This window comes from Populus euphratica, unplaced genomic scaffold (genome assembly GCF_000495115.2).
Source record: "Populus euphratica unplaced genomic scaffold, PopEup_1.0 scaffold89.1, whole genome shotgun sequence".
NCBI lineage: Eukaryota > Viridiplantae > Streptophyta > Magnoliopsida > Malpighiales > Salicaceae > Populus > Populus euphratica.
Genome location: NW_011499970.1, coordinates 258,946 through 282,819, shown reverse-complemented (window position 1 = coordinate 282,819; position 23,874 = coordinate 258,946). Strand labels below are relative to the sequence as shown.

The following is a 23,874-nucleotide window of genomic DNA, read 5'->3' as shown; positions in this document are numbered from 1 at the left end:
CGTATACTGACTTGTGAGCAGAAAAGAGTTCGATTTCGGGCTGTTTGGGCTGGACCGTGCCCAAACCCAAAAAAAATGTGTGGATCTTAGGCGAGTTTGGGTCGAATTAGTCCCCCAACAACTCAAATTATTAATTAGTTTTCCTTTTTTTTTTTGTATGCATATACTTGCAATTCACCCTTTTTTAGAAAATGTCAAAATATTTTTTTTTTACTTTATCAAAAAATAAAAAAAAAGAAAGAAAGAAAAAAGCTTGCAAAACCAAACCTTTTGTTTTCCTCTCCGTTATCGTTTTGCTTTTGCTTTGTAGCAAAATCCAAAAAATACCAAACCCTATTTCTTTCCAGCATAAGCAAAAAGCTATGTTCATGTGCATGGAATTGCCAAATATTAAGACTTGTGGTCCAATGTATCCATTTTTTTTATCCTACCACTAATTTTGGCATGAGTTAAGAGTTACCTAGCTAGTAGGTCTCGAGCTTGAATATGGATCCAAACCGAAAGGTGGCATAGTTAAGACAAGATACTATGAATAAACACAAATGTATTTAGCTAGAAGGTCATAGATAAAGAAGTGATTTTGTTTCTAAGTTAATTTCAAAATGAATTTCTGATAAGAACACAAGAAAATAGAGAGATATGTCCCTTGTTTCTTGTTGTTTTTGTGTCTTTTGTCTTGTTTGATTATAATAATCACGCATTTGAGAAATTTGAAGTTAATAAAGAAGTAAATTGTCATTCTTTCTTGATATGGTGGAAGATTTAATCTAAAAGGAAAAACATAGAGTTGTGGTGAATCTGGCGAATTTGTGCTGGGGCCTTCACCTATGCTTTCCCTAGTTCTTCCTTGCGAGCACGGAAAGGAAAGAATACTGAGCATTGCTTTGAGTGATAGCCTTTTTTAGTAACCAAGAATCTCTTCGTAGCTCTTTAAATTCGTTTCCTTTTCTTTTCCTCCTCTTGCACCCGCCTTTAAGCATCTATTACCCTGAGAACAAAATCTATCAGCCAATCACTTGATTACAACCAAAGCAAACCCATTTTCATGCACCGATCAGACACGTACCATCGCTCTATAAATTGGTTATTCTCAACAAGAGTTGATCAAAAACATTCTGTAACCATTTTCTTACCTTCAAAACTCGTGTTGTGGCCAAAAGACAGTGCTGCTACAAATGGCAACCTTGAAGAGGTCTGACTCTATAGCTGACAACATGCCAGAAGCCCTGAAACAAAGCAGGTACCACATGAAGAGATGTTTTTCCAAGTACATAGAAAAGGGAAGGAGAACAATGAAGCTTCAGCAATTGCTTGATGAAATGGAGAATGTTATAGATGATCAGGTTGAAAGAACCAGGGTCCTGCAAGGTTTACTAGGTGACATTTGGTTTTCTATTCAGGTTTGTATTCTGGTCATTTCTTTTTTGGTAAAAGGGAATTTCATCCTTTTAGTTTACATGGGTTTCATTTTTTATCCTTGGAACTTTTGAAATTAGTGTAATATAATTACTCCTATGATTTGCAGGAAGCAGTTGTTAATCCACCTTATGTAGCTTTATCCATTAGACCAAGCCCTGGATTCTGGGAATTTGTGAAGGTGAACTCTGCTGATCTTTCGGTTGAGGGCATCACTGCTACAGACTACTTGAAATTCAAGGAAATGATATATGATGAGAACTGGTACGCTATAGTCTATACACTTCTGTTTAGTCTTTAGTACTTGACCGAGTTTTTCTACTCAAAAACCTGTTGTCTTTGCAGGGCAAAGGATGCTAATGCATTGGAAGTCGATTTCGGAGCATTTGATTTCTCTGTGCCTCACTTGACCTTATCTTCTTCCATTGGAAATGGACTTGGTTTTGTTTCTAAGTTTGCAACTTCAAAGCTAAGCGACCGCCTGGAGAGCGCTCAGCCTCTGGTGGATTACTTGCTATCTCTGAATCATGAAGGAGAAGTATGAACGAGACAACTTCATTTTCTATACAGAAAGTTTCAAGTCCTTGTATATATGATTTCTGATGCCTCTGAATTTGCAGAAACTAATGATAAATGAGAACCTTAGCTCTGTCAGAAAGCTTCGGATGGCACTGATAGTTGCTGAAGTTTACCTCTCAGGACTTCCGAAGGACACCCAATATCAGAATTTTGAGACAAGGTGAACATTTTTGTCATCAGACTCTGATATTTCATATTATCAGACCCTGGAAATTGATGCTCTTTGTTTCGCAGCTTCAAAGTGTGGGGCTTCGAGAAGGGATGGGGCAATACTGCAGAGAGAGTGAAGGAGACGATGACATGTCTATCAGAAGTTCTCCAAGCACCGGATCCATTGAACATGGAGAAATTTTTTAGCAGGCTGCCAACTGTATTCAATGTTGTAATTTTCTCTCCTCACGGTTACTTTGGTCAAGCAGATGTCCTCGGTTTGCCAGATACTGGTGGACAGGTATGAATTTCAATTCCCTGATGCAGTAAAAACAAGCCTACTGACACTTGCTATTCTCGATCACAAACCTGCGCTACAACTCTAAACAGGTGGTCTACATTCTAGACCAAGTTAAAGCCTTGGAAGATGAATTGCTGCTTAGGATTGAGCAACAAGGACTTAACATAAAACCTCAAATTGTTGTGGTAAGTTCATTAACCTCACAAGGAATGACTAAATAATCAGGGTTTCAGGAGTTTGTCTAATCATGTTCTTGCCTAAACAGGTCACGCGACTCATTCCTGAAGCTCGGGGAACAAAGTGCAACCAGGAATTGGAGTCGATTAATGGCACCAAGCATTCAAACATCCTTAGGGTGCCATTCAGCATAGAAAATAAGGTCCTCCGCCAGTGGGTTTCTCGTTTCGATGTCTATCCCTATCTCGAGAAGTTTACTCAGGCATGTTCTGAACTATCAGATAATTCATTCATCTTCTGGGGGTTCCTGTCATTATTGAATGTACTCGTCTGTTTTTATATCAGGATGTTACAACCAAGCTCCTAGACCTCATGCAAGGAAAGCCGGATCTCATCATCGGAAACTACACTGATGGGAATTTAGCAGCAACTCTCATGGCTAGTAAACTTGGGATAACTCAGGCAACTATTGCACATGCTTTGGAGAAGACGAAGTACGAAAATTCAGATGTCAAGTGGAAGGAATTAGACCCTAAGTATCACTTCTCATGCCAATTTATGGCTGATACAATTGCCATGAATGCAACCGATTTCATCATAGCAAGTACTTATCAGGAGATTGCAGGAAGGTAAGAAAATTATCCACGCATCTCTGAATAATTCTCCATTAAACCATAAAAATGTATTAAAAACCATGTTATATTGTTTGCAGCAAAGATAGACCTGGGCAGTATGAGAGCCATGCTTCATTCACACTGCCAGGGCTCTGCAGAGTCGTATCTGGCATCAACGTCTTTGATCCGAAGTTTAACATTGCTGCACCTGGGGCTGATCAATCTGTCTATTTCCCATACACGGAGAAACAAAGTCGATTCACACAGTTTCTTCCTGCCATTGAAGAATTGTTGTATAGCAAAGTGGTCAATGACGAACACATGTAAGTACTCAGAGATCATTTACTTCAGATCGTCATTAAGAATCACTAGAACTACCCAGCATCTTATCTGAAATTATTTGAACAACAGTGGATATTTAGAGGACAAGAAGAAGCCTATTATCTTCTCGATGGCAAGGCTGGATACAGTGAAGAACCTTACTGGACTAACCGAGTGGTATGGGAAGAACAAGAGACTCAGAGGTTTAGTTAATCTTGTTATAGTTGGTGGATTCTTTGATCCAAACAAATCTAAAGACAGAGAAGAAATGGCTGAGATAACAAAGATGCATGGATTGATAAAGAAGTACCAACTCAAGGGTCAGTTCCGATGGATAGCAGCTCAGACTGATAGAAATCGCAATGGAGAACTGTACCGTTGTATTGCTGATACAAAGGGAGCTTTCGTGCAGCCAGCTCTCTATGAAGCATTTGGACTCACAGTCATCGAGGCTATGAACTGCGGGTTGCCCACCTTTGCAACCAACCAAGGAGGTCCAGCTGAAATAATCATTGACGGGATCTCAGGATTCCATATTGATCCCAGAAACGGAGATGAGTCGAGCAACATTATTGCTGATTTCTTTGAGAAGTGCAAGGTGGATCCAGGATACTGGAATAAGTTTGCCGCAGAAGGGTTGAAACGGATAAACGAATGGTAAGTACACTTGCAACATACAACATCCTCAATTGTGTTCTTTCCCTTATGGTTACTAACCGAATCATTATTCGCTTTGTTTTGCAGCTATACATGGAAGATCTATGCGAAGAAATTGTTGAACATGGGTAATATGTATACTTTCTGGAGGCAGCTCAACAAGGAGCAGAAACTAGCCAAGCAGAGATACATCCAGATGCTCTATAATCTTCAGTTCAGGAGATTGGTATGCACTTTCTACTTTCTACTTACAGCTTTACAATCAACAATAACAGAACTGCTGAAAATTTTCACATGCCCCTCATGTAACACTTCTAGGCAATGAATGTGCTTATCCCAACTGAAGAAGATCAAATGCCAGTCTCGAAGCCAGCAAAGCAAGGAAGTTGATCCTCCAAAAGTACCAATTCTTTTCTAGACAATTTCTTTGATACAATTTTTTTTTTCACTTTTCTAACATTACATGCAAGCTAACTTGCAGATTTTGAATCGTGCAGTACAAGAAGAGCTCAGTCGTTATTGCAGAGGCACGACTACAAACCTGAATAGCAAATTTGTTTGGATCCCGCAGTGAAGGAACTCATACCATTTTCACCCTACATCCAGGTTGTTTGGAGCTTAAGCTGTAATCAGGAAGCATGGATCAGGACAGCAATCATCCTGTGCCACCTGACGTTACTTAATATTTTTATCCATAATGTTTTTTATCTACTACTTTCTGAATTCAACTTCAGTGTGTATGATCACTGAAAATAAAAACATTGGCTGTGTACTGTAATAAACTGTCGAGAGTTTTCAATTTGATAATAATGAAGATTTGAAGTGTGAAATTTGGTAACTGATCTAGCACATAATAGCACTCAAAAATTCTCTTCGCACGCTTCTATAATGTAAGCTCAGGAACAATACACCCTCTTGATGGACACAAATTATGAATCAAGGTACGCATCTTAATTCTCATATACGCATCTCAAGTTCTCGACAGAGAAATGTTACATGGTGGAGAACATAGCAAGTAAAAATTACTGTTGTTAAAATAATCAGGATTCTAGCTTGCATGAAATACAACTGTAATTTTCTTCACAACATGTTCAGTAAAGAATCATCCTCATCCTGAGGATTCTCTAGAGCCATCACGTGTTCCTTGAACGAAGCTGCAGCTTGTTCTCTCCTCTCTAGTTGCCCAAGTTTGTCAAATACATGGGCCATCAAATAGAAAGCTTCCGCAGCCAACTCATGATACTGCCGAACAAAAGCAACACCATCAATTATAATAATGGAACCCTAAAGAAAGAGCCGGCGTTTTTTGCTATGTTCTGGAAAATTTAGGTTAATAAACATGTGTGAAAATGTTAAATTTTACAAGTAGAAAAGGAAAAGGAAGTCTGAGCAGAAAAACGCTCCAACAATATCCTGTGTTTTGAGAAGTTGAAGAATAGGTGATATGTAATATCGCAAATACTGAAATAATATGAAACCAAAGAACTAATCTTTGATTGCCGAAGAAACAAACATGCAATCTTTTTCAGATATTCAACTCCTATATTTGACAACAGAATGCATGATATTCAACTACTCATATTCAGACATCTACAAACCTCCAACACTTGAAGCTCATCAGAAGCTTGCCTCAAAAGATCTAACACAACCTCAGAATCTTCAAAAACTGAGAAAATTCAACAAAAAAGAAAGTTATTTAGGATTTTTTTTTAAAACAATATTTTTAACCCACCAATGAGCCCCCCTTTCCCCTAGGGAAAAAGAAATAGAGATGACAGAGTGGAACCTGAATAGCATGGATCAGATAAATAGCATTTTGCTTCTGTGATCTGAGCCCTCGCTTGGAGCTCCAACCCTCCATGACCAAGAATCATGGGTAAAGCCCCATGTATAAGGGCCAGAGCCCTCTTTGCATGATTTGATCCTAATGAGAGCCACAGCTCAGCCAAGGTAAGAGTGGCTGATGCCTTGAGTAGATCCAAATTAAATGACTGGCAAAATGAGAGGCTTGCTAATGCATAAGGAAGGCCTAAAACAGCATTGCCTGATTTCTGATGACATGTAAAAGAAGTTTTATATCATTTCTGCACTTCGACATATAAATATTCCAAAGAGAATTCACTACACTACCACATGACGGATAGCCCATATAAGGGCTAAATTCATCCATCCAGATTTATTATGCAGACTAACCACATAATAGTGCTTTAACGGATACAATGAGTTTACCCGCTCATCAAAAGTCTACATACAGAAATGCATACATATGATAAAATATATCCAAATGCATTGATGTCAGGGGAAATAAAGAAAACACTGCAAGATTGACCGAGTTAGTGTCAAGAAATTCAATGGCCCTTCAGGGTAATCAGAGATCACCATGTGCAAGTCCTCTGTCTAATATTTCCATTTCATCTTCGGGCAAGCTAATGGGCTGTATTTTGCCCCTTTTCCCCTATTCATTTAGGAGAGGAATAGAAAACCAAGTTTAACAATAGCATCGTAGAAAAGTTTTCCAACATCTTGAAATAACAAGATAGGTCGCTTCAAAGGAAGCTGAATCTATCAACACTTATCAAATCTGTCATTGTACCTTGTGAATTTCAGCCAGCAAAAGAAGAACAGTGGCATTCTGAACCTGCATATTGAATTTGTAACACATACAAAAGAGAGAATGTGCAACAGAGGCAGCCTGCAAAAGACGGACATATCAGAAAGGAAAGGAATATTACTGAACCTAAAAACATGGAAAAACAATTAAACAGTTTGGGGAATGAATAGTGAGACATCCAGTAAGGGAAGATGCAGTAACGACTTGCAAAAAGGGAATAATCTTTTGGTTATTGCCTCGTGCTTGTTGTTTAGTTTACAGCCTCATTTTCTACTTTCTTTACCAGCTCTACCACCATAAAACTTCATTTGATTCAGATTTTACAGGACCATCCATTGATACAACACTTAACCCAGAAAATAATAGACTCCAGCATACACACACGGCTGTGGTGGGCTGATTATTGGGATTGATTTAGTTTTCTTGGCTCTAGCACTCTACAGGGTACAAATGAAAAAGATATCCAGGAGACTTCTAAATTTTGTTCAATTGGTGCTGTGATTAGTAGGCATTTCCATGTTCAGTTACAAGTTTAATCAGATACTGTTCTCATTTAGCTATTGGTTTCTGTATTGAAGCAGGAGTCTCCGCTTTGCAAAGTTTATAAAATTTGGTTAGCTATCAATATTAATGCCACCATAACTTATTCCTATCATCACCAATACTATTACCATTGCCACCCCACAACCAATACCATCACCACTGACCAGAGGTACAAGAAGATCAACTTTCAAGATATTTGTAATTTAGGAAGTTTTCTTATAGTGATATTTGCAATAATTCAGAGTTGTTATTTTAAAATATTATATTTCCTATTTTAGTTGGTACTCTTCCAGGCTTTTGAGTGCCTATAAAAGTGCACTTGTGCGTTGTATTTGAAAGCAGTGTATGGATGTGAGTGGCAGATTTGCCTCTTCTTTCTCAGTTCTTGTGGATTAAGAACCCTATTTCTTTGTGGATTCAGAAACTTTGAATAAAACTGGGACATTATGTGGTCACTTTACCTAGACCTACCCTCCAAATGCTCTCTCTCCCTCTCCAGCAGTTGGCTTTTACAATAAAGCATGCAAATCTAATTCTCTGGGAAGCTGAGCACCCACAGAGTTTGCATGTGATTCTTATTAAGCTCTAATAATCATACAAACATACATGTGTGCGTGTGTTCAACATTGAATTTGCAGTAAATTAGCAATTCATGAAATGTAGTAAATTATGCCATCCTGCTCCTTCCAGGAATTAGCTTCTAAAGAATCCATGCACAGTAAAGAACACTACTACTCATTTCCATCAACATGAAGCACTAACCCTCAATGTTATTTCATTAAAATTTAAGTAAATCAAGTAGAAGACATTTACATGTCAAAATATGTATACCTGGCTGAATTGATTTGCTGCAAGCAATGTGCGAGCATGGCGAAGGCTTGCTTCAGTCTTCAGATCTTTGTCCACACCACTGACAGATGATGCCAGAACTCCAAGTTCATCACATACTTGTTGTGCTAGCTTAAGATTTCCTCTGAATACCAAAGTAATTTTACCTTAGTTGAAGAGGAAGTTCTAATTCAAAACATAATATACATCAAAGAGATGTATGATACTATAGTCAGTAGCCTCACCGATGCAAAGCACACTCATGGAGTAGCTGCAGTTTTAGTAGCAAAATTACAGATTTTGAGACAGTCAAGAACTTCTCTTCAGCTACTTTAAGAGCAGCAAAGGCCTCTGGTAGTAGAGAGAAGGAAAAACAGAATAAGTAAAACAATGGGTCAAGGAAGAATGGTAAACATACAATTTTGAGCACAAGCATGCATGTTTTTGAATAGTTAACAGATGAGTTTGAATGTGAACGTGAAAGAGCATGTAACAAAATGCTGAGTTCTGGAGAAGAAAAGGACTTTCTACGCTGTATAACCTTTTTTTCTTTCAAAACTACAAGTATATGCAAATTTACCAATACAAACAAAAATGAAGTATGCCTATTTACACTCATTATTTCCTTTTTGAAGGAAGATTTTGCTATGCTGTCAGAGGGAGAATCTTTACAAAGAGACTGCAACTTGCCAGCTCTTTACAACCCCTCCTCCCAAGCCAGAAGCAAAAAGCAGCCTAGTGGTAAAATACAAATTTGGGAATTTGATTCAATTGCCAAATATAAGATAATTTCAAAAACTTTCAACTGCTTCTGAATAGTGACAGGTTCATGCATTCTAAACTAAAAGTTTATAAAAGAACCCCATGGTGTTTCAGAAATGCATTAAGAACATACTGTGAAGCTAATAGGAAGATGTTCAAGCATTCAATCTGACCTTTGTATCCTCGAAATACTGCTAAATGCTGGATGAGCTTTGCATGTACTGAAGCTGCATCAGATGAACTTAAAACAACCAACACAATACAAGAATAAGAAAGGAATAGTGAATAGTGAATAATACCAACACATGAACAAATCTTCTGATACTTCAGCTAAAGTTTACCTTGAAGCATCAGCAAAGCAAGTGGCATAAACCAGTGAATTTATTCGAGCAAGAGGAGCACTTTAAAAAAGGAAAAAGAAACATGAGCAATCAAAAAAGACACTTAGAAGCAATAAGAGAAAAAAAAAATGCTTTTCACAATATAATACATCCAATTAAGAGTCCAATAATTCTCAAACAAACCAACAAAAGTAATACAAGCATGTAAGATTGCACTAAACAAGAACACAGTGAAGCTGCCCTTATTAAGAGAGAGCTTTTGTTAAATCTTTGAAAGGAGTGCTCAAAAGAGCATAATGCAACTGTGACTAGGAATGGAAATCTAGACTAGTAAATTTCATCTCTCAGTTTCTACTGTCACATTCTTTTAATGTCTAATTATAATCTTCTTTAAGTTACAAGGCAACAGAGCATCGAAAGAAAAACTTAAAAAGCAGAAAAAATAAGTTACAAACAACATGAATATAGTTCCGCTTCCTGAGTCCTAGCTTCAAAGTCTAAATAAATTAAGAAAACAAATCCCTTGAAAAATAGAAAAAGAGAGAAGAATTAAAAATGTCAACATCAACCAAAAGGGCAATCATATGAAAAATAGACTGAGGATTTTTCATTGGAAGCTTCACCTCCACCCAATCAAAAGTGGACTACTCTATGCTGCTCAAGATGTCAGAAGAACTATGCAGGTCAGGTAACAAATGGGTTGAATAAAATGTGAATGCTATGATAATGGAACAAAGAAGTCCCAAACTATCCAACATACACACACATACGAAGACATGCATATACACATAACACTTATGCACAGACAAAGAAAGTACCCTTAACATCTGTATCATATCCAGATCCATAAATTAGAAAGAAAAGGCAGACAAGTTAATGCATCACATGTTCAAAGTTTTTTTCAAAGGAAATAAGCAGGAAAATTTTACCAAATGGTAAAAGTCATACACATAAAGGTGACAAGTAATATTGAAGGGTCCTCATTAATTCACCTGCCATACATCTCCCAAGCAGTGGAGCGCATTATGTATGAAGAACCTAATAATTGCAAAACAGATTTGGGAACTGAGCTGAGTTGCGTAAAGAATCGGTGTGCATCACAATTGTTTCGATGTGCATTCTCTTGGGGCAACAATGGTGAATCCATTGACTTTGGAAGATTGTTGAGCCATGTTGTACTAAAAACACCATCAGTTGTCATTGTGGAGCTTTCAGAGCCAAATTCACTAATCAAATGAGAACATAATCTTAATTCCTGCAACAAGGAAATAGGAAAGGGAAAGGGTTTTTATAGAATACTAATTCTGCATGTTACAAGATTTAGAAAAACTGTCAATAGAATCACCAAAGGCACCAAATACCTTGCAAACATTGATTGGAAATGTTCTCAGCTTCATGGAAGCTTTGGGACCAAATGACAGCAGAGGTCTTTGCACATGCTGCAAATCAAAATATAACTGAAATAAGTAGCTTGTGACCGTATAAGCCTCAAAGAACTTTTACACAAGTCTCCAACTGCTGAATCAACATTTAACTAAAATATTCTATGGAATCAAATAAACAAGGCTAATTGTACAAGACCCCCCTGAACTATTGGTCAAAGTACATCAGTCCATGGAGTGAAAAGTTTGCACTGGCAGTCCCTGAACTAATCATTTGATTCAATTTAGTCTGTGTTAGTGAAAATTAGGTTTCCATCCAAATTATAATGGAATTGGCATGTGAAGGTCACATGACCTCATTAAAAAAATATCCTAATACATATTTTCATATTTCTTTTAATAAAATAGAAATAAAATTTGATAAAACCAGTACTAATTTGAACGAAAACCTAATTTTCACTAATGGCAGACTACATTGAATCAAACAATTACAGGGACTACTTGCATGGAATTTTTGGTCCAGGGATTAATGGTACTTTGACCAATAGTTCAAGGGTCTCATACAATTTAGCCAATAAACAAAACCAGAACATATTCAACAGAACACGTCTAAGTTCAAAGTTTGAACCAAACCAGCATTTGGTAGCATTGTGTGGTAATATTTCAACAGAACATGAACAAATTGGATTCTCAGAGACATTTCTTTATCTCTGGCCAAATTCTATGCCTACTAACTCTACCAACATGTAATTTAATACTTAATAGCCCAACGAGAACTTCATCACTCTTTCTGCATATTATTTGTGACTTCAAACTTTTGGAACAAACTAACAGTGTCCACGATATAGCCCTCCCCATGAATTGTTTCCACAAAACCAGAACAAATTCAATCCTCAAAGACATTATACTGCTTGGTTTTGGGAGCAGAATATTACCACAAAAAAAAATGCAAGCATTCCATTCACAATAAGACTAGCAACTCATAGGTTTAAACACAACATTGAAACAACCTTTCTCTAAAACAAGCCAAATGCATCAGCACTAGACTGACCCACTCTCCAGTATAAGTCCCAAGCAAGTGTATTGCAAAAACAGTATTTAAAAGGAACTTCATATGTAAAAGGAACTTCACATGTGCTTCTTTTCTGTGTTTTTTATGCTAGTTTGCATGTCTACTCACTACAAAAGCAAGCGAACAGCAGCCACCTTGTTCACTGAAATATTTCTTATTTGCACAACATAGCAACAACTACCGGAAACAACATAGGTTTGGTAATAAAAGTTTGTGTAGAATTTGTGAGCCTACTTTCTACCAGGTTTTTAACTCACTGATAAAGGTAGGAAGACACAGGTAAAGAAACAGAAGATTCTAGAACTGACCCACTGTTTCATATTGAAAAATAAACTACTTATTTAACAAACAATAAACTGTCACAAGAACACTGGCCTAAACACATTCGTAATACACCACAGTACTCTTCAAGAAAAGAAAATAATAGTAATAGGCTGCTAAGATGAAACTCTAGTGATTCCCAGTCTCACCAGTAAATCAAATTTGGCCAGAGCAAGATGATTAGAAGCAACCAATCGTTTCAACTTTAAACTTTCTGCTCTCTTAAGAGACTCCCTCAAGAGAACAAACAATTGTTGCCCAACAGACAATGAAGTGTCCATGCTGGTTATAGGTGAGAAAGAAGTTCCAAGTACTCCTGCTGAACTTGAGCAACCAAATTCAGACAATACATTGCATATAGCTGCTAAAGTGTATGCAAGACAACTCTCATTACTTTGCTGCAACAATAATCAGCCATCATCATATAAACAATAATTAGAATTAAGAATATATACAGCACTACAGTGTCTGGCAAAGCCTCTAAAATTTTGTTGCAACAAAAAGAACTATAACAACAAAAATTCATTCCATATCTCCTTAAATTTATGTGTTATGTTTAACCAAGAGACTAAGAGACAGCACTGAGATTGAGCCTATCGAGTTGGAAAACCATTTTGATATGATTTGTTATGTCCACAGTGCTTGTTTAAATACATGATTTTGAAGGCTGATTGTGGCTTTGTTTTGAAAATAGAAGGGAGCCAATTCTTCTTGACGTTTTTTTTTCAAAAAGCAGTTTGGTAAAATACTCAAAACACTCACTATGCCCTATCTTAGAGATCCAGGAATATTAAGAAGGCTAAGGTAGTAGGGTTTGAAAATACACAGACCCAGAAGCAGGTTAATATCTTCTCAAGTTTCTATATTTTTCTATGCAGACTTGTGCAGAGGATGATAGGCAACCCTTGTTGGAATGCATTTTAAAATTCAGGTAAGCATTTTAAATTTTGGTAGCTTAAATAAATCATTCAATTCAAGCTCAAGCATCACCCCAACTAGATGCCTGTCCAAAGAACCACAAACAAAAAAAAATATTCCTCAAAATGCAGAAATAGCTTTCAGAAAAGTACATACATGTGCATGAATATAAGAAATCATGATTTGAGAAGTGTGAAAAAACACTAAATAAGGAGATTACCTGTTGAGAAAAACGAACTGCTTCAGTTAAAACCTGAAAGTACAAGCAAAACAATTACTGAATGGAAACAATCACAAACATGACAAGTAGAACATTTCACATGCCCCTAATTGGACTCAAATGAAGCAAGCTCAAGTATCCCTAACCACCCAAGAATTCCCTGAGATTTGGCAAGCTAGCATAATTGAAGCTTTAGCTCAAAATCAAGTTCTGAACCAAAAACTTTTGGCGAGCTTGCAGAGATCCAACTTGTTAAGTTTTCAGTCAGTAAGAATTAGGCAATAACTAGTACAATAATTACTAATTTTTCTTAAGAGAGATTTTTCTCATGCTTACTTGCAAAGCTTGCTTAGGATGCCCAAAGTGTAAATGCATCATCCCCAAATATATCAGACCAATCTCATATCTTCCAGAGCTATTGGACCCAGAAGAAGATGGAGCTGAATCAAATCCCTCGGCCCCTGCACTTTGGTGACAACATTGGTAAAATAAGGCCACTTTCTTATCCAAAGTATAAAATAAGTTCATTTGAGATAGGAAAAAGATTACAGATGGTGTCAATTATATAACTAATTCAAAGATACCATCTATTCCAAGTGGTGATTGTCAAGGTGAAATGAAGTTTGAAAACTGGCACTTGGCCTACACAAAATTGAATTTTTTTCAACATATTTTGGTTTTCATAAGCAACAGTAATGACCAATCAGTCCAGCCTAAAGAATAACCTCTGAGGAAAAGATAAAAAAAAAAAAGAATGAGAGAAATCTAATGAAATGTTGGGTTTTATTTTGTTACTAAAAAGAACAAGAAATCACACATTGAAGGTATTGACTCCAACATTTTGTTTACCATTAGTCATTCAATTCCATTCAAATTAAAGCAAATTGATTCTCTGCTCATGAGAACATGTTTAGGAAAAAACACCTGGAAAGGCCCGCAACTCACTGCACCAAAAGGAAGAGAAGAAAGTGACCCCATCCAACAAAACTTGCCTTGCTAAAATAGAGATCCTTGAAAATCCTCAACATTACTCCGGTGGCTATCACCAAACAAATACAAACATAAAACATCTACAGAGAATTTAACAATGCTTCCTCCTCCCAAAACCCGCCAAATGCAGTAAGAACAAAACCTTCACCCCACTTAGAGAAACCGAGTGTACACTTAAGTACTATCACGTTCTACATATCCCTAATTAATAGAAAACTTTGCTTCTCCCATCTATCACAAGGCATAACATGAATCAGGAGATCAGCCTAGTAAGGCCCCCAAACCTATCAAAAATCCATAATATTAACTCTCTATGTATCATCATCCAAACGAAACTGAGATGGCATTTTGGCTGTCCAGGTACAATTGACTTGGGGTCCAATTATGAGGGGACCCCTCTGGAGCCCACATCAAAATATTAACTCTAAAAGAAAATCAAAACTATGGATTTGAAAAACCAATAGAAGATCCTGAGTTTTTCTGGCGAGACTCCATGAAATTGCTAGCTGCAAGAAGTTACTTCCCTCTAAAATAAGAAATTTAAATTTTCAAGCATGAACATAGAGCAAGTTGCGGCAATAGATTAAATGGGAAAGATACAAAAAAGAAAGAAAAAAAAAAGAAAAAGATTCCTGTACCCACAAGTTCTCCAGACGAGGATATGAGCATTTTGACTCTATATTTAACTATTGTGAAACCATGAGGAGAAAAAAGGGGGGCTACTGATTAACAAATTAAACTTTTTGCAGACACCATGATGCCACAGGAATTTCCAAGTGGAGACCTCAATTAAAAACAGATAAATTATGTAAGTTCCAATGAACATTTAAATACTGGCACTTGGGAGTTATATAGACAGCTGAATCTTTTTGTTACCTATAATCAAAGTAGCGATGAAGATTATCCAAAGCAGCAAAATAATCATCATGATACAGGCTGTTCAAATATCTTAAGAAGTGAACCTGGATCAAGCGCATCCATAAAAAATGATTACAAAACAAATGAATATACATATAATAGGCTCACCAATATAAATAAACATGCTAACTTACACGATGTAGCTCAGGTGCCAATTTTTTAATCTGCCTTAAAACAAGCTCAAAAGAATTTAAAGAGAAAGAACTGTCATGCCTGCAACCAGAAAAAAACAGGATATTAATTTATCAGTTTCAAACTAAACTGCAATTTAAACAGTGAAGAAACAGTATATTAATAGCAGTTGGTTGTGACACTTACTTTTCAATTGCATCTGCTTGCTCCATTAAGTAACCTTGTACCTGCCAGTTTGTTCTCAGGAATATCTCCCCATAGGGATCAACATCTCTCAATTCATTTCCTGGAGGATGTACATATGCACTAGTTTCTCCACATTTGTCACCATGTTTGGAACTTGGATCTGCAACAACCTCTATGTCTGCAAGTTTTGATTCATCATTCTCAAAATCTGATGGTAATATCTTCATCACATTAATAAACTGAGGAATACTCAGAAATTTGGACATAGTTTTAGATCCACAGTGTTTGCATGCGCTAAGTGAATTTTTGTGGAACAGCACAAAAGTTAAGTAACAAAAAGATCTGTTGGGTTAAACTACCCATAGCCAGATACTAAAAGAGAAGAAAAAACCATCATAATATTTCATGAGATGTGCTCAATCTTCAAGTGTGCATGCCAGCTCAAGTAGATAACAGATAATTATCATACCTTCAACCAATCCAGAAAGTGCTTTAGGCCCGTGAAGGTGAAAAGGAACTCTTTCACTGGCCTGTTTCCTTGCTTCAATTTCTTCATTAACTTTTCCAAACATGAAATTCTCCAAGTCCATGTTCTCATATTCTGATAATGTCTCCAAATCATTACTGGACTCGTCTAAAAGCCGTGTCTCATATGGCATGCAGCTTGACATGGCTTCTTTACAATAACTCCCAATATTTGTCAAAAGATGGCACAAACCCTGCATTACATTTTTTAATCATAAACACCTAGTCATGCAAATAATAAAAAGAAAGCATCAAATCATTCAATTTCACTTCTTATTCAAAATCAAGTTTCTGCCTTTCTGCCTCCTCCATTTCATTTGGAGGAAAACAATGATCATATCAAGCATGATGGAACACTAAACAAATGAACAGTTATGACCACGAGCAAGAACACAGCAATACCTCGAACGATAAGAGATTAAATGCGAGAATGCAACGACGGAGAAACAATCCCAGATTGCTATTTGGGTCCAAAATAACTTGATTATCTTCCATAACAACTGAATCCAATCCTCCAAGTATCCCTGATACCACAACACGAAAACTTCCAACTAATTTAACACAAACACATAAAACCCAACAAAAAGAATTAAGCAAAAAGGTATTAAAAAGGACCAGAAACTAACCTCTCATTTCAGTAAAGAAGCTAAATAAATCATCCGGCGCTGATAAAGATGATAACCTGCTTGTCAAATGATCTATCAACCAGTGCCCCAATGACCCACTGATTTCCTTCAATTGATTCAACAACTCCTCTAGCTTTGGCTCCAATATATCATCATAAGACTGCAACATCAAATCCACAAATTTTATCCAAAAATCAAAATTTTATTCTTTTGCACTGAAGGCCATGTTTGGCTCGCTTAAAAACTGAAAATACAAAATAATCCTTTATTTTCCTTTAAAAAACGAGAAATTAAAGTTTCTAAACAGAACCCGTTACTTAAAATCATCAAAAGATTTCAAATTTTATAAAAAGAAATCCACAATTAAAAAGCTTAGTCACTTAAGGACATGTTTGGTTCTTTCCAGAATTTAAAATACAACAACAACAAACATTTTTCCTTCAAAACCGAGAAATTAAAAATTCTAAATGGAACCCATTATTCATTACATCTCTAAATTCAAATCCAATACAATTAAAAAGCAATTGTTAATCAAAATTGGACTTCCAATAATAAGCGAACCAAACACTGCCTTAGGACTCTCTCTAGAAAAAAATGACTTTCGCAACAGTACTAACTTTTGTGAGGGCTAATAAGTAGAGCCCAAGACGGTTGTGTTGAGAGACGGAGGAAAAAGGGAACGGTGGTGTTGTTTGAGCAGGTAATGCGTAGGTTTGAAGAAGTAAACAAGCTGAGACTTTGTGTGGTGTTAATGCAAACGCGTTTGTCATCGGCGGTGGCTGCGGTGGCGATGCCATTTTGGGTTTTCTCTCTCAGTGTTGAGAGATTTGGTGAAGTGAATGGTATACTGATGGAGATGGTTTTGGGGTTTTGGGATTTTTGGGGTTTCGAAAAGTACCGGCAAATAAATGTTTTAAAAAACTAAAAACAAGTTGGTTTTTTCTCTCAACAACATGAATATGATTTATTCTTTTAAAAAATAAAATTACGGGTATGATTTCAATTTGAGATGTTTTTATTTTTTGTATTTTTTTGTATTAAATAGCATTTGTTTTTTTAAAAAAAAATAGTTAACCTTTAAAAGTTTTCTATACAAGTTTTTGTGCATTCAATTTAGGAATATTTTTTTCAATTTGGTAAAAAAAATAAAATATATATTATAATTCAATAAAAAAATTTGCAATTCCTTATCGATAAATTGCGGGAGGACATCCATGAATGGACTTTTAGAACCCGTTTGGGTACGCGTTTGCGTTCACGTTTTTTTTAAAACACACTAATTAAGCGTTTGGTTATAGAATGTTAAAAAATAAAATATATGGGTCCCACCATTAAAATGTGGTAGAACCACAATTTTTTGGAAGCAGTAAAATACTGCTTTTTTTCAAGTTTCAACCTGTGGTTTGAACTTTCTAGAGATGAGTAAAGTGAAATTACCAAAACAAGAACAGTGTTCTCGTTCAGTTCTCATTTCTCTTCTCATTCTCATTCTTGTTCCTCCATTTGCATTGATTTCCCTTCCCATCAACTCTAATTACACACAACAACTTCATAGTAACCATTACTGCTGCAGAACCCAAAACATTAACTGATGACTCCTTCTATTTCTTCACCTTTAATTGTCATTTATTTCTTTTTAACAAAAGGAAATGAAGAACAACAACAACCCTTTGCAACAACCCCGAAACATGTATATAGATCGAGCATGATTCAAGCATCAAAGCTCAAGTTTCTAAAGGGTTAGTTCACTGGTTTGTTCTTATAGAAATTTTAAGTTACTTCTTGTTTATTCTATCAAAGATCTATTTATCCCCTTTTGTTTAATTATTTGTTTATATGCTAATTTTTCCTTCATTTCTCCTTATTAAAAGAAAAAGAAGACGACGAGCAACTTGTTTTCCTGCAAGCAACAACCCCACCACAGATATCAACATCGTGCTCCATTCAAACACCTCAACTGCAATTTCCAATGGGTACTATGCTTACTTCACTAGTCTCCTTAGCAATTTTAATTTTATTTTTGTTCATTGCAATGAAATTAACCTGTTTATGCCCTTTTTTAATTCACTTGTATTTAATTTTCGTCAACCATTATTGCTAGTTTTTCATTATCTTTATTCCCTCCATATATATGCAGTTATTTATGTGTTGATTATTTGTTGTTGTTATGTGCTGCTTATTATTACCAAATAAATGTAAATTAAAAACGAAAGTAATTTCAATTGCTAAAAGTAGAACATCCCCTGTTTTTATGTTAAAATCGTATTAGTTATGGCATTCTGCAGATTGCTAAAAAGATAAAAATACATTAAATTAATACACACACACACACAGAACATCCCCTACTTGCTATGTTAAACTGATATTATGTGCTGCTGATTTCTAAATAATAGTAAATTAAACAAATAATTTTAGTTGCTAATTAAAACATCCCCTGCTAATTAATAAAAAACAGTTTTAGGTTTATTCCACTATGGGTAGGTTTTTATGTTTTTTATCCTATCAAGTTTCTTAGTTCACACTTCATATCATTCAATCTTTTTTTGAATTAGTTCTTTAGTTTCTTTTTTTGCATCCCTTATCAGCATTAAAGTTGTTGTCAGCTATAGTGAATTGTGCTTTGAATTCTTTCTTGCATTGTCAACCAAGCTGCTATAGATAATTTCTTTATTTATATTTTCATTCATTGTCAACATTCAACCTTTTATTATTCTTTGGTTTACTTTTTGCTGCACAAGTAATTTACTGTTCTGTTACTATTGTATTATGGCTTTATCAGCATTCAATCTATTATTTATTAGTTAATTGTGTTGTTTAATTCTTCATTGTATTGTCAACCATAAGCGATGGATGGGTCTGACACACATGATAAAGCTTCTTGGAGCAAAGCAATGTTGCACACGTTTTGCGACATTTGCATTACAGCTATTGAGAGAGGCATGAGACCAAACACACATTTTGACAAAGCTGGATGGAAATTTGTTGTACAGTCTTTTAAAGATCAGACAGGTCTGTCATTATCAAAATCTCAGCTTAAAAACAAATGGGATGGGATTAAAAAGGACTGGAGGGTATGGAAAAAATTAATAATTGAAACTGGAATTGGTTAGTCTTCTGAACTTGGGACCATCTCAGCAACTGATGAATGGTGGCAATCAAAAATTCAAGTTAAGCTGCTAATTTGCAATGGCCTCATAATTTTTTTTTCATGTTGTATTATTTATTCATATATTAGCAATCCTAATTACATCTAGTTATCATTGCATAGGAAATGAGAGGAGCAAAGAAGTTTAGGCATGTCGGTATAGAGCCCTCGTTGTGTGCCAAATACGATATCATGTTTACTAACATAGTGGCCATGAGAGAATATGTTTGGACTCCCTCATAAGGACTTTTATCAGATGAAGATAATGTGGCAGCTGGAATGAGAAATACAACCAATGAGGATACTAACATGGAAGAAGGAAGTGGCGACTCTGAAGAGGATGCAATCCCTGATTTCAGTCGGGATGTGAGCAACATGGTTGGTGGAAGCAATGCCGCAAACAGTAGCAGCAACCCCAGCAGTTTAAAGAGAAAGAGTGCACATCAGACTACTCCTCAATTGCGAAAAACAAAAAGGGGAACCGGGATGGGAGCAGTACTAGTTGCACGTCTGGATAAAATTGTTGAGACTGTCTCCATGCCTAGAGGGATCACAACTCCTTGTAGAGATAAAAAAAGGTTGTAGCATTGAAGAGGTAATGGAAGAATTGCACTCTATTGATGGAGTTGCCTTTGGTAGTGCACTGCATATCTTTGCAACTAAATTCTTCTATGCGAGGAGCAAGAGGGAGATGTGGGCTGCAATGGGTTGTATTGACAGAAAAATGTCATGGCTAAAAATAATGTTTGACCAACACAAACAAACTTAGATGGACAAGGTCAGTTTTTAGCTCTTTACCCTATTCATGTATTTGTATTTATGTTGAATTCTATAGACAAGTAACATATTTAGTTGTCTGAAATATTTTCCATTGGTTTTGTAGACTTCCTATGCTGTAAATGTTGCTGAAATTAGAAGGAGTTGCCCATGTTTTGGTGTATTTTCGTGGCTAAGTTTTTGGAACCCATTATCATGTATGTTTTGTTATCTATGTATGACTGAATAGTGATGTTGGGTTGGAATTTCATGGATGTTAATTTTTGAATTATAGACCTTAATTATATGGATGCTTATCTTTTAATGTTACCTTAAATATGTGGATGCTTAAATTTGAATGTTATGTTTAGCTTGTTAAAGTACTCCTTTGCAGTTTGGTTACTTTGAAGTTGAATGGTTGGTGATAATAAGTTATGCAACCGAGACTACTGCTTGTTTGTATTATACTTTGAATGTTTGGTTAATTGCTCTTGAATGGTAGGTCTAGGTTGCTAATTTTGAAATTTTCAGTTGGTGTATGCCACATTTGAATGTTTGATATCTTGCTCTTGAATGGTAGCTTTTGAAAGTTAGGTAATAGTTTTTGGAATATTACTTTCATTCTTATACATCTGTATATAATACCAATAAGTATGGGAAGTTATTCAATTGCATACTATCAATTTTTTTGGGTAGAAACTGAATGTGTTAGTACTTGCAATAAAGAGTGGTTGTTTTTAATTGCTGGTGTTGCTGATTGCTGCTATTTATACATCTGTAATAGGTAAGTTCCATTTAATTCATTAGGTTGCAGCTGATTGGTTCATGTTATGACATTCATTAATAGTCAGTTTAATTTCTTAGGTTTTTAAATGTTTGTTTATGATGTGCATTGGGATAGTAAAGGGTAGAAAATAGTTAGCTTTGTTAGAGACATTTGTCATTATATATTCTTCTATATAATTTTATTATTCTCTTGTTCAATATGTTGAAGCAGCATTCTACAAGTAGAACCAGTTTGAATCTTGGGGGAATATGGCAAACATGATTATTATTTATTGAATCAGGTAATAGGGAAATGAAAATATTATAATTAATCATATGGCTCAATTTTGGAAATGCAATTTTTAGTGATGTATGATACAGTTGATATATTATAGTTAGCATAAGGAATGAAATAATGGAAGTAGGAAATGAAAAGGAAAAACAATTTATGTGTGACTTGTTCATTGTTTCTGGAATTTCAATTTTGATCTGTTGAAATTCTATTTTGTATGTTATGTATAGCAAATGGAATTATAAATTTTGATTAGAGATAATAGGCATTTTGAAAAAAAAATTCAATTTCACTTTCAAATGAGGTAAAGGATTGAATTGCAAATAAATATAGCCTTATAAAATTTACAAGCCGAGCAAAATTTCATTCAACGTGAAGAAAGTGAACAATAACACTTATTTACGAGAATGCATTGCCCTTTTTTTTATTTGTAACAAGTCATACAATATTTAATTATTCACAAAAAAAATTTGTATGGCATGATAGATATGGATTCGCACTCGTTTTCAACACTTTTTGATGGGGATTATGATGACATACTGAACAACGTTGCCGATTATGTTAATTATGGTAATTCTTCTGTAAACGATGGAGATTGCAGTGGTAATTATAGTTCTGATACTGATGACGACGATGATGATAATGATGATTCAGATGAAGAAGGTGAGTTGTTTTGGGAAAGGGAGTTCGATAATCAGAAATTGATTTTATGCACAGCAGGTGCCATAGTGTTATATTATAATACTTATATATATAAGGAGCCTTGTATGGATTCGTACAACACTGGAATGCAATGGTTGACAGAAATATTACATGGACATTGGATGCGTTGTGTAAACATGTTTAGGATGGATGCGACAACATTTCAGAGTTTGTGCTTTATACTTGAAAACCAATATGGGTTAAAGGCATCTAGACGAATGTGTGTTTTTGAAAAAGTTGGGATATTTCTTTATACAATAGCTTTGGGTGCTTCCAACAGGGAAGTTCAGGAGCGATTCCAACATTCAGGAGAAACAATTAGTAGGTACTTTAATGAGGTTCTTAGATCAGTTTGTTCGCTCGCTATAGATTTAATTCAACCTGCAGATCCCGGGTTCGTAAACACACCAAGGGAAATTATGAACAATCCGAGGTATATGCCACATTTCAAGGTAATGTCGTTAATCTTATTTGTTAATGGTGATTCGTATTTCATGAATTTGTGAAATTTAATTTTTTTGTCAGCTCAAATTGATGTTATTTTGCTAGTTTATCGTATATTAGAATTGTGTTGGAGCTATTGACGGTACACATGTTCGTGCATGCGTTTCTTTTGAAAAGCAAATCCCATTTATCGGCCGAAAAGGTGTGCCGACCCAGAATGTTATGGCTGCATGTAGCTTTGACATGCAATTCACATTTGTTTGGGCGGGTTGGGAAGGAAGTGCACATGATACACGAATTTTTCTCGAGGCAATTGACAATCCACGTATAAAATTTCCTAAGCTACCGGAAGGTAGTAATATGTGTATGTGTGTATGTATATGATAATTTTTGTATGTTTTTTTTTTTTGCAATTTTCAGTTTAAAACAATTATATGTTTTTCCAGGGAAATACTACTTGGTTGATTCAGGATATCCTAATAAATATGGATTTTTAGGTCCATATAGAGGTCAGAGATATCATTTGCAGGAATTTAGGAGGAGAGGACAACCACAAACTCGTGAAGAAATTTTCAACCGTATGCACTCTTCATTACGTTGTGTGATAGAACGAACATTTGGAGTTTGGAAAAAAAGATGGCGAATCCTACAAAATATGCTATCCTATAATTACAAGACACAAGTTCAAATTGTTGTCGCATCCATGGCAATTCATAATTACATTAGAAGAACTTCAATGCAAGATGTGGCATTTATGGAGTTCGATCGCCATCCTGATTTTGTGCCCGATGATTTTCTAATTGATGTAGCTCCATATTCACAGAGCCAAAAACACCAAAGGCCTTCGCGAATGGATTACATACGTGATGGGGTTGCTGTAAGTTTGATGACACAATTATAAATTATTGCTCTAATATGTTTAGGTCTATTTGCAAACATTTATTGGTTGTAATGTAACTTCATTAATATTATGCATTAAGTCCTTTTAAGTAATTATACAATAAAATGAAATTGAACCACAATTTCTAACCAAACACATTAAATCATTTTTTTCTCAACCTCAATTTTAACCATAATTTTAATCAAATATATATTTTTTCAGACCAATCTCAACTAAAAATACTTTTTATAAAACTATGTTTTTCAAACTACAACCACAACAGCTACCACAATATCAAAC

At 35.5% G+C, this 23,874-nt stretch overlaps 3 protein-coding genes across 8 annotated transcripts; 2 read left to right on the top strand and 1 right to left on the bottom strand.

Moving 5' to 3' along the window:
- The first annotated feature begins 907 nt into the window (after window positions 1-907).
- On the top strand, window positions 908-5,045 carry LOC105139213 (sucrose synthase 5-like). 4 transcript variants are annotated; one of them, XR_844937.1, is made up of 14 exons: window positions 908-1,400; window positions 1,526-1,680; window positions 1,762-1,954; window positions 2,037-2,155; window positions 2,230-2,446; window positions 2,536-2,631; window positions 2,712-2,885; window positions 2,969-3,252; window positions 3,336-3,560; window positions 3,649-4,215; window positions 4,303-4,441; window positions 4,534-4,615; window positions 4,697-4,742; window positions 4,822-5,045. XR_844937.1 is itself a non-coding variant. In XM_011045582.1 (14 exons), the coding sequence occupies exons 1-12, from the start codon at window positions 1,176-1,178 to the stop codon at window positions 4,603-4,605; spliced, it is 2,466 nt and encodes an 821-aa protein (XP_011043884.1). In that variant the 5' UTR covers window positions 909-1,175; the 3' UTR covers window positions 4,606-4,615; window positions 4,713-4,742; window positions 4,822-5,045. The 4 variants fall into 4 exon arrangements, 3 of the variants coding, with proteins under 3 accessions (XP_011043883.1, XP_011043884.1, XP_011043882.1); XM_011045582.1 differs by having other exon boundaries at window positions 909-1,400; window positions 4,713-4,742; XM_011045581.1 differs by having other exon boundaries at window positions 4,697-5,045.
- Window positions 5,046-5,130: 85 nt separating this feature from the next.
- On the bottom strand, window positions 5,131-17,543 carry LOC105139215 (anaphase-promoting complex subunit). Of its 2 annotated transcripts, XM_011045583.1 has the most exons (20): window positions 17,208-17,542; window positions 16,591-16,750; window positions 16,367-16,488; window positions 15,909-16,158; window positions 15,440-15,617; window positions 15,256-15,334; window positions 15,080-15,165; window positions 13,550-13,679; window positions 13,214-13,246; window positions 12,225-12,473; window positions 10,662-10,739; window positions 10,293-10,555; window positions 9,301-9,360; window positions 9,133-9,200; window positions 8,443-8,548; window positions 8,201-8,342; window positions 6,809-6,907; window positions 6,002-6,266; window positions 5,814-5,881; window positions 5,131-5,457 (listed from the first exon to the last, which is right to left on the bottom strand). In XM_011045583.1, the coding sequence occupies exons 1-20, from the start codon at window positions 17,385-17,387 to the stop codon at window positions 5,296-5,298; spliced, it is 2,778 nt and encodes a 925-aa protein (XP_011043885.1). In that variant the 5' UTR covers window positions 17,388-17,542; the 3' UTR covers window positions 5,131-5,295. The 2 variants fall into 2 exon arrangements, with proteins under 2 accessions (XP_011043885.1, XP_011043886.1); XM_011045584.1 differs by lacking the exons at window positions 5,814-5,881; window positions 6,002-6,266 and having other exon boundaries at window positions 17,208-17,543.
- Window positions 17,544-21,176: 3,633 nt separating this feature from the next.
- Window positions 21,177-23,687, top strand: LOC105139212 (uncharacterized). 2 transcript variants are annotated; one of them, XM_011045578.1, is made up of 4 exons: window positions 21,177-21,275; window positions 22,035-22,702; window positions 22,815-23,046; window positions 23,141-23,687. In XM_011045578.1, the coding sequence occupies exons 2-4, from the start codon at window positions 22,037-22,039 to the stop codon at window positions 23,593-23,595; spliced, it is 1,353 nt and encodes a 450-aa protein (XP_011043880.1). In that variant the 5' UTR covers window positions 21,177-21,275; window positions 22,035-22,036; the 3' UTR covers window positions 23,596-23,687. The 2 variants fall into 2 exon arrangements, with proteins under 2 accessions (XP_011043880.1, XP_011043881.1); XM_011045579.1 differs by lacking the exon at window positions 21,177-21,275 and having other exon boundaries at window positions 21,912-22,702; window positions 23,192-23,687.
- The last annotated feature ends 187 nt before the right edge of the window (window positions 23,688-23,874 follow it).

What these genes read in the sequence shown, in the direction of transcription:
- LOC105139213 (XM_011045581.1), top strand. Translation starts at nt 1,176, where the DNA reads ATGGCAACCTTGAAGAGGTCTGACTCTATAGCTGACAACATGCCAGAA. An exon ending in ACATTTGGTTTTCTATTCAG is followed by an intron (nt 1,401 to 1,525) that starts GTTTGTATTCTG and finishes TATGATTTGCAG; the next exon opens with GAAGCAGTTGTTAATCCACC. An exon ending in CTCTGAATCATGAAGGAGAA is followed by an intron (nt 1,955 to 2,036) that starts GTATGAACGAGA and finishes CTGAATTTGCAG; the next exon opens with AAACTAATGATAAATGAGAA.
- LOC105139215 (XM_011045583.1), bottom strand. Translation starts at nt 17,387, where the DNA reads ATGGCATCGCCACCGCAGCCACCGCCGATGACAAACGCGTTTGCATTA. An exon ending in CATCGCTACTTTGATTATAG is followed by an intron (nt 13,680 to 15,079) that starts GTAACAAAAAGA and finishes TTGTCACCAAAG; the next exon opens with TGCAGGGGCCGAGGGATTTG. An exon ending in CAGTTCGTTTTTCTCAACAG is followed by an intron (nt 12,474 to 13,213) that starts GTAATCTCCTTA and finishes TTATTGTTGCAG; the next exon opens with CAAAGTAATGAGAGTTGTCT.
- LOC105139212 (XM_011045578.1), top strand. Translation starts at nt 22,037, where the DNA reads ATGGATTCGCACTCGTTTTCAACACTTTTTGATGGGGATTATGATGAC. An exon ending in GGTATATGCCACATTTCAAG is followed by an intron (nt 22,703 to 22,814) that starts GTAATGTCGTTA and finishes ATCGTATATTAG; the next exon opens with AATTGTGTTGGAGCTATTGA. An exon ending in ATTTCCTAAGCTACCGGAAG is followed by an intron (nt 23,047 to 23,140) that starts GTAGTAATATGT and finishes ATGTTTTTCCAG; the next exon opens with GGAAATACTACTTGGTTGAT.